Genomic DNA, 9319 nt, shown 5'->3' with positions numbered 1-9319 from the left:
CTCTTCCAGTAAAGAAATTTTTCCTAATGTTCAATCTAAACCTCCCCTGGTGCAAATGCTGCGTTAGCTCCAAAGAGAGTTGCTTAGATGAGGATCACGTACAGGTGTTAAAACCAGATCGTGTGACTCCCTTCAGTCTCTTGACTTTATTGAACAAGCTGCAAAGCGATGTCCTCTGCACAGGGGGACAGTCCTGCAGTCACCACTTGGTCACGAAGAGCAAGGACACAACGACTTGAGATCTGTGGGAATGACTCAGATGAAAACGGGTGGTTTTATCCTTGGCCACGTCTTGGAATCATTGGCCGTGTCTTGTGAATGGAGAAGATCCTGGTGGCCTTTCAGGACACGCCCTTTCCTAAGGGGTGAGGGGTGTTGGTGCCGCCACCACCGTGGGGACATGATTTAACAAATTAGAGGTTGCTCTTTGAGAATATCCATTTTACGCTGCCTTAATGTTAGTCATTGCTAAGGAGATTATACGGAGGAAAGCCCTTCTGTTCAGCAAAAACACACAAGGGAGACACCCATTGATGTCAGCTTGACTGTTGCCATGAATAATGGCTTCCTTCTTAATTGCGGTGTTGCAGACACACGGGTAGTTCTTTTTTAAGAGATTTTTAATTAAGCCAAGGCAAAAGTAACTAATGCCTAAATACCTAGTCCTTCCAGAGGTCCTCAGAGATGCCAAGGTGCAAAGAGATTACAGTAGCCTTTTCTAAAAGTTAATGGAGAAATGGTTACTGTGAGAGTAATGAGCCACCGTATCTCCGTTTTAACTCAGCAAATAAATCAGCTGTGAAGGCAGCGGGTAGCATTTGTGGATAAATTTATTTATTAAATACATCTCACTTGTGCCCCGCTACATGCTTGCTTAATGTGCGCTTAATACCATTAGTATTTCTGAGCACGAGATCTGGCCTGTGCACTGTATGTCATTCTATACGTCTTTGTAAAGGACAAACCTTTAATAAATCAGTGACGCTGATTTGTTACCGGGTTGGTGTTTTAAGAGGAGTGGGTACGGGGGTGGGTTCAGCCCTAATAAGTGTCAGTAGAGTGAATGTGAAAATATATGCTTATGTATTTCATTGAGGAAAAAATGTGTTGTTTGAATATATATTATATATCCCTGCAAACAGGCAAGGAAAATAAGTTGGGATCGAGCCATAAGCAGAACTTGCCCTTCAGGCATAGAGGGTGAGGAGCTCCTGGACGTGTGCTGTGTCCTGCAGCTTGGACACAATAGAAGGAGCCCTGTGCTGAGCAGGGCTCGGGGGCACAGTTCAGTCTTGCAGAGGGCAGACAGAGGTTATGTGACTGTTTTGCTTCGATTTCGGCTCAGTTCTGTCCCCAATTTAGAGAAAGCCTGCAGTAGAAACAACGTGGGTTTGAACTGGCCAGCCAAGGGTTGGCTCTGGGGTGCGTGATGGGTGCAAACAATGCTGAGTCTTTTCAGCTTTGGGGTTTTTTTGTTTGTTTTTACAGACAAGCAGAATGACGTGGAGATTCCTTCTCCTACCCAGAAAGACAGAGAGAAGAAGAAAAAACAGCAGCTTATGACACAGATCAGCGGAGTGAAAAAATTAATGCATAGCTCAAGCTTAAATAACACCAGCATTTCACGGTTTGGGGTGAAAACAGAAAAGGAAGACCACCTGGCCAAGGTACGTCAGAGTCTTGCAGCTCTGGGAGAATTGGTGTTATCTGTTTGGAAGCTGGGGATGGACTGGTTGGATGGACTGGTTGGATGGATTGCCATCCCCTCTGCCCACTTTGCAAAACTGGAATCCGGATTCCTGAAGGGATGTACCCGTTGCAAACGCTGCAATTAATGGTACCAGCCCCTTACAGCATCTTCTGTGGTCATAAATTCCTAAAATAATAATAAAAAAAGAAGTGATGAAGGCTGAGGAAAGCAGTTATCAAACACAGGAGTGTATAACAGTGCTGTGGCCACCAAATGATCACTCTCTGTCAGAGCATTTCTTCTTGCTCCCTGGAAACACCCCTCTGGGGTAATTCCCCTGCCACACAGAGATCTCCTCTCCTTGTACCAGTGCTTTGGCTTCAGCCCTTCACAGTCACTCTGTATTTGTGTGCTTTATTAATTACACATGTTTGTGCGCTTACGAAATTGCCACAACAAAGATTGAATTTTTGAAGATTCTGGAAGAGCTAGCACAAGCATCAAAATGCAGAATCGCCCTGAAAAATGTTGTAACCCTTCTCTTTTCTTTTTTTTTTTTTGTCCTTTCGAAAGGAACTGGAAGATCTGAATAAGTGGGGCCTCAACATATTTAATGTCGCGAGGTATTCCCACAACAGGCCACTCACCTGCATCATGTACGCGATATTTCAGGTTCGTACTCTTCCTGATAGGATTTGCTGTTCTTTTGTTATTTCAGTTGATGGTTTGTCCCCTCCTACAGCGCGACGTCCTCGTTTGACATTACTCACGTGTGCTCTTCCTCTTTTCTTACTACACAGGAGCGAGATCTGCTGAAAACATTCAAGATCTCATCCGACACGTTTGTCACCTACATGATGACTCTGGAAGACCACTACCACTCGGACGTGGCGTACCACAACAGCCTCCACGCCGCCGATGTCGCCCAGTCCACGCACGTCCTGCTCTCCACCCCGGCCCTGGATGTGAGTTTGCCTGTCCATAACCTCATGTTTCGTCCTAAAGAGCGCATGCTGCTTGCAGACCTTGCCTCATCCTCAGAGAGCTAATTGGAAAAGCACAATTTGTTCCTCTACATCAGCCTCCCAAACTGCTGGGAGAGAAAACGTGAGGAGTTTTCCAACAGATGCCTTTTTTCTCTTCTTTCCTAGGCTGTCTTCACAGATTTGGAAATCCTCGCTGCGATTTTTGCGGCTGCAATTCACGATGTGGATCACCCTGGGGTCTCCAATCAATTCCTTATTAATACAAGTGAGTTGTGCTGCAAATACAATAATAACTTCGTCTGCGAGTTTGGAAGCTAGCGGCAGTGCGTTTTCCATTACAGCGAGGTCACAAATTATGGCTTTCAGACTGCACTGCTTTCTCCAAGTATTGTGCAGTAAACTAGTTAGACGTTTTGAAATAGAGCAATAATTAAAATGAAATTCCTGACAAAGGAAAGCAATTGTGGCACAATTTGCAAAGCACCCTTGCATCTTGCGAATGCGACCGCTTGCTAACCCATGGCAATTCTTCCAGCAAATTTTATCATCAAAATAAGATAAATAATGCTATTGCCATTGACAACAATAAGGCTAAATATTGTGGCTCATATTGTGTTCTGCAACGGACTAAGCATGTATCTTTGATTCCAGATTGTGGGTATTGTTCTTTTTTTGAAAGTATGTTTGCGGGATTCATGCTTTCTGTTGTCAGTGATTCCAAAGCCCATAACTAAGTCAGCTGAGGACTATTTTGCTCATTAGAACCGAGCAAAAGGCTGTTTATATTACATACACATGTGCTCAGATTAGAAAACTGCACGCTCTTGGCACACGTGACCCAAAAAAAAGAACAGAAACTTTTCCCAATTTATTGCACGGAGATAAACATTTCGGTACCCAGGGCAAGCGTGCGCAGTTCGAAATCACACGCTTCGCACGCGAGGCTCATGTACTCGTCTTGCTTTGCCAGATTCCGAGCTAGCCCTCATGTACAACGACGAATCCGTCTTGGAGAACCACCACCTCGCTGTGGGTTTCAAGCTGCTTCAAGAGGAGCACTGCGACATCTTCCAGAACCTGACCAAGAAACAGCGTCAGACGCTCAGGAAGATGGTGATCGACATGGTATGAGTTCTTCTCCTCCTCTTAAACCAAAAAACTGGCGGCTTTGTGTGGTTGCCCTGCCTGACATCCTGTTTGCGCTCCCATCAAGGTGTTGGCGACAGATATGTCCAAGCATATGAGCCTCTTGGCTGATCTGAAGACTATGGTGGAAACAAAGAAAGTGACCAGCTCAGGAGTCCTCCTTCTGGACAACTACACGGACAGAATACAGGTACGGCGACACGGCGCCCTGGATTTGGGGTGTTTTGTTCAGGTTTGAAGGAATCACACATAATCACAGAATGTTGGGAGTTGAAAGGGACCTCTGGAGATGATCTTGGCCAACCTCCCTGCCAGAGCAGGGTCACCCAGGGCAGCCACACAAGAACGTGTCCAGGCGGGTTTGAAAGTCTCCAGAGCCAGAGACTCCACACCCTCTCTGGGCAGCCCGGGCCAGGGCTCCGGCACCCGCACAGGGAAAAAGTTTTTTCTAATATTTTTGTGGAACCTCCTGTGCTCCAGCTTGTACCGATTGCGCCTTGTCCTGTCATTGAACGCTGCTGAGAAGAGCCTGGCTCCGTCCTCCTGACACTCCCCCTTGACGTATTTATAAACATTTATGAGGTCACCCCCCAGGCTCCTCTTCCCCAAGCTGCAGAGCCCCAGCTCCTTCAGCCTTTCCTCACCAGGGAGATGTTCCATCCCTCCATCATCCCTGTGGCTGCCCTGGACTCTCTCCAGCAGTTCCCTGTCTCTCTTGCTCCTGCTTTTACCTGGTGTTTCAGTGGTCTGTGTGTAGAAGCTGCTGGCGTAAATCGTTGGCAGTCTGCGCCGCCAAGAGGTACAAAGTGGTCCCATCTGTTTGAGCTAAAGGAGGATTATGTTTTTAACGCTCAGAGCATCGAACTGCAAACACTGACTTCCTTTTGAAGTTAATCTATACGGCTGAGTTTTTGAAGGCTCCTGAATTTCCTTGCTGCTTTCTCCCATTTGCCAAAAGCGTGGCGAGATGGCAAGAATTTAAATTGTAGCTCCATACATAAAGCGTCTCTCACGCTGAGCTGCAATGAGTGATGTACATACAGTCTGTTCCCTGTATAATCTAATCCGCGATTTGCAGAAATGACAAAGCAGGGCTGGGAGAGGGTCACGTAGTTAGTAGGACAAGGTACATCCTGATCTCCTCTCCACTTTGATGGCCAGAAGAACTGACTCATGGGAAAACTCTCCTTGCATTTTTATTTAAGACTGCTGATTTTAAAACAGGTCGCTCCATCGCTGTCTACATCCTTGAGTTTGCCAGGCACATTTCGGGTGCGTGCGGAAGGGATGTTGCTCGTTTGGTGGAGCAGGAGCATTTGACCATCTTCCCATTTAACCACGGGAAGAAGGTTTGAGTGGTGGGAAGCACCTGCATTCAAAAACGTGTATGATGTCATTAACGTTACCATGCAAGTGTACCCCGTGCGGTCTAAAAAGATCACGTTTTGCTTTTCGAAGCAAAGTCTCCTACACGGAGATGTTACGGTGTTGATATTTTTATGTTGCATAATCAAAGAGTCTCGTGGTTGGATGTTCTGAATCAAGCGTGAAGCCGTCATCTTTTTTTTTTTTTTAATTTTCCGTTTGATTCTATGAGCTTTCTGATCGATGCCATTGCAGGTTCTCCGAAATATGGTCCATTGCGCGGACTTGAGCAATCCCACCAAGTCTCTGGAGCTGTACCGGCAGTGGACGGACAGGATCATGGAGGAATTCTTCCAGCAGGGAGACAAAGAGCGAGAAAGAGGGATGGAAATCAGCCCCATGTGCGACAAACACACGGCGTCAGTGGAAAAATCACAGGTAATTTGGCTGTGACCTGCATTTGTGGGGTTTTTTTGTACCACCTAAGCTCGTGGTTTTAAAGCAGAGACAAAATTCATCTGCTTACTTGAGCGCAATTAGGCAAGGAGCCAGGGGTTCAGAGGGTTGGTGCTGATCGACCCTGACATCCAGCTGTGCCTGGAGCTCGCAGAGGCTGGCAAGGCCCTGCAGCCTCCTTTCCTTGACCCTCGGTGCCGCTCCCCGTTTCCAAACGCGTCTTCATCTCGCCCTGTTAGTGCCCCAGTTTGCTGAGCGAGTCGCTTCCCTTCCTTTCCTGGGGCTCGAGAAGCGCAATCCCGATGCGCACTGCCCTCTGCCAGCTCTTGTTCTGCCTTCTTGACCTCCAGCCTCCTTAATTAGCACCTCCTAAACCTCCCGACATTGTGTCAACCGTTGCTCAGGCTCGTGCAGAACAATTTTGCAGCTGGTTATGTTCGAGGTCGGATGGAGCCGCCAGGTGAAGTCAAAGAAATCCTTGGTTATGTCAATAGAAACCTTAAAAGGAGCTGCATATATATATTTTTTTTTTCGTTTTTTCTTAACTGGCTCATCCCTAGTTATGATTCATGGGTTAAACAGTTTGGAGGTCAGATTTTTCTTCTGACCTGCGTAGCACAGGCCGTAAAATTTCACCCGGTTAGTCCGCAATGAGGGCGGTGATTTCTGTTTGCCTCAACGTTTTCTGATCTTTATATAATGGTGTCTTGGTTGTTGTTTTTAAATGACTCGAGCAAGTCATCATCAAGGTTTTTTCAGCTTGAATAAGTAACAAAATTGATGATAATTATTTCCAAATGTCCTCTTGGGCTAAGCCAAGTGGTTTCAAAATTATTCACTCAACCGCATGGTGATTTTGTTGGAAAAATCTGTCTTATTCGTTAACCTAACAAGAAATGAATCCTTTGGCCAGGCTTGGCCGGAAAATGCGCATGTGCTCCGCATGTGAGCTCCAATTAATTTTTTTTCTGTTTGTTTCGCGTATGCGCTTCACGGAGGTTTCAAAACGGCAGGGTTTTTTTTGCAAAAAAAGGAAGGGGAATTGCACGAAACGGCTGCCCTTGAAGTCCTGATGAAGGGCAAAGGAGAAAGGGGGGTGGCGAGCCCGTTGCGGAATGAACCGAGGAACTGATTGGGAAAGAGCGTGCGCATATTTCGAAGCTCTAGCTCAAAATGCGGAGCTTTCCACCGAAATATTTTGGTGCTGAGCCATCTGGCCAGCTATTCCACGATTTAGGATGTTTGTTTAAAGCAACAGCGACCTGGTTGCGATGGCCTGATCTCTAGCCAGCGGCACCGGATGGGTTTGAGTGGTGGTGAAGCCATCAGCTTACCCATACAGGATTTTATTTTACTTTTTTCTCCCTCCTTTGAAAGCGCTCCGGAACATATGCTGCAGGAAATGTTCATCACCTTTTTGTTTGAGCTGCCTCACCACTATGTTACAATTGAATGTTAATGGTTCTATTGACATCCTGTTGTGTCTGAAGGAGGCATGTGTGGCTTCCAAAGCAAACATCTGCGCATTGAGCCTGGCCCCCTCCAAGAGCCATTTTCCTGCCGCACAGAAACGTTGTCCAGCCGAACGAGAAGCCACACGTTTTGCCAAGACGGAAGAATTTCAATCCTCTTTATGGCCGTTCCGTTTTCTCCATCCTGGACGTACGTCCTCTTATTCAGACAATTGAAAAAATAAAATAAAATGATTGAGCTCAGAGGTTTTAATGCGCCAGTCGGCAGAAGGACTGATGGGCTCAGCCGCGAGCCTCACGGTTTCCACCGCTGGCGTGTCAGTCTGTCTGCCTGCATTTGGGAGGAGCCTTTGCTGGGATGAAGCAGTTGGGAATAGGTGCAAACTACTCGCCATAGTAAAATAACGCCGAAGGCACGGCAAACTTGCTCTGTGCTCGAGGTAAAAGGGCTGCTCACCTAAAACACATCTGCGCCCCAACAGCTGATGGAGGCGTCCCTTGGCAGGATGTTCTGCCCTAGGGATTTACTCCAACATCTGCAGGGCAGGGGTTGATCTCATAGAATCATAGAACAATTCAGGTTGGAAAAGACCCTTGGGATCATCAAGTCCAACCATTAACCCTCACTACAAGGTCACCCCTAAACCATATCACCCAACACAACATCTAAGCGACACTTGAACGCATCCAGGGATGGCAACTCAACCACCTCCCTAGGCAGTCTATTCCAGTGTCTGACCACTCTTTCTGTCAAGAATTTCTTCCTAATGTCCAGCCTAAACTTGCCCTTTTGCAACTTGCAACCATTCCCCCTGGTTCTGTCCCTAATTACCTGTGAGAAGAGACCAGCACCAACCTCTCTACAATGTCCTTTCAAGTAATTGTAGAGCATGATGAGATCCCCCCTCAGCCTCCTCTTTGCCAGACTGAACTGACCCAGCTCCCTCAATTATAGACCTCATAAGGTCTATAATCACTCCTTATAAGGTCTACTAGGTGAGAACATCTGCAGAGATATTTCAAATCACACGCATGACCGGCGATGGGACTGGCAGCTCCGCCGCCAAGTTTCCCGGTGGCTCCTGCTTTAATTAAACTTCCCTCCAAGGTCTGATTTTTGGACAAGACGTCAGCCTAGCCTGGCGTTGTAGGCGCAGCTCTGGGTGTCAGATGGTTACGTCTGCAATTAGATCGTGCTGGTGTGGGGGCTCGCTCTTGGTCGGGCATTATAAAACCAACGTATTACCGTCATTGAAGCTTTGTAGACACCCCGTTGCCTTGCCCTAAGTGTGCACGTTTGTGTGTTTCTCAGGTGGGATTCATTGACTACATCGTCCATCCACTCTGGGAGACGTGGGCTGACCTGGTGCAGCCCGACGCCCAGGACATCCTGGACACGCTGGAGGACAACAGGAACTGGTACCAGAGCATGATACCTCAGAGCCCATCCCCTCCACTGGAGGAGCGAGGCCAGGACTGTCAGAGCCTGATGGAGAAATTCCAGTTTGAACTGACACTGGAGGAGGAGGATTCGGACGGGCCGGAGAAGGACGGCGAGAGCATCGGCTACCTAAGCAATACACAGACACTCCACGTGGCCGCCCCGGGAGAAGAGGACGCACAGAGGGAGGCGAGCATAGAAATTGTGACAGAAGATACGTCTCCCGTCGACACATAATGTCCTGTAGCTGTGTGAGTGGATTTTCAGCGCTTAATGAGCATGCAAGCGGTCTCACGGGCTAGCCTGCAGCCTGGGGTCTGAAGCCCGTGTCTAACATCGGCCGAAAGACCTTCCCAGCTACTTGAGATAGATTGGAATCAAGGTGAAAAGATCGTGTAGTGAATTGATTGCTCAGGAAAATAAACAGGTGATTTATGTTGTGGTTTAAAGCCTCGCCGGCTCGGAGGGTGGGGTTGGCCTGGAGCTGGCTTGGGTCATGGCTGAAGAGTAAATGACACACAACTGAGAGATTTTATACTGTTAGTTTTGGAATTTATACCAGTTAGACTGATAGAAACTACTGATTAATAACTCTCCATGTAAAACCTGTCCACCTGACCACCTGTCTGCAGACCTGTGTGCCTTCTTTGTAAACACTTTCATGTCTTTTCAAGAGTCTGTTAATTAAAAACACGGGAGTTCAGTACAAAAAAAAAAAAAAGTGACACAAAAGTGTTTCAGAATTGACGGATACTTTTTTGAT

At 47.1% G+C, this 9319-nt stretch overlaps 1 protein-coding gene across 1 annotated transcript in view; it reads left to right on the top strand.

The window, feature by feature from the left end:
- PDE4B (phosphodiesterase 4B, cAMP-specific) overlaps nucleotides 1–8793 on the top strand; it is an 11270-nt gene extending 2477 nt beyond the window's left edge. Inside the window, exons 3-10 of the mRNA XM_009870693.1 lie at nucleotides 1489–1667; nucleotides 2264–2362; nucleotides 2491–2655; nucleotides 2842–2941; nucleotides 3647–3801; nucleotides 3890–4012; nucleotides 5443–5625; nucleotides 8428–8793. Coding sequence (XP_009868995.1) covers nucleotides 1489–1667; nucleotides 2264–2362; nucleotides 2491–2655; nucleotides 2842–2941; nucleotides 3647–3801; nucleotides 3890–4012; nucleotides 5443–5625; nucleotides 8428–8793 — 1370 coding nt within the window. The remainder of the gene's footprint in view (nucleotides 1–1488; nucleotides 1668–2263; nucleotides 2363–2490; nucleotides 2656–2841; nucleotides 2942–3646; nucleotides 3802–3889; nucleotides 4013–5442; nucleotides 5626–8427) is intronic.
- The last annotated feature ends 526 nt before the right edge of the window (nucleotides 8794–9319 follow it).

Source organism: Apaloderma vittatum, unplaced genomic scaffold (genome assembly GCF_000703405.1).
Source record: "Apaloderma vittatum isolate BGI_N311 unplaced genomic scaffold, ASM70340v1 scaffold40885, whole genome shotgun sequence".
Classification (NCBI taxonomy): Eukaryota; Metazoa; Chordata; class Aves; order Trogoniformes; family Trogonidae; genus Apaloderma; species Apaloderma vittatum.
Note: the sequence above shows the minus strand (reverse complement) of the source record. Positions and strands in the feature narration are given on the sequence as shown.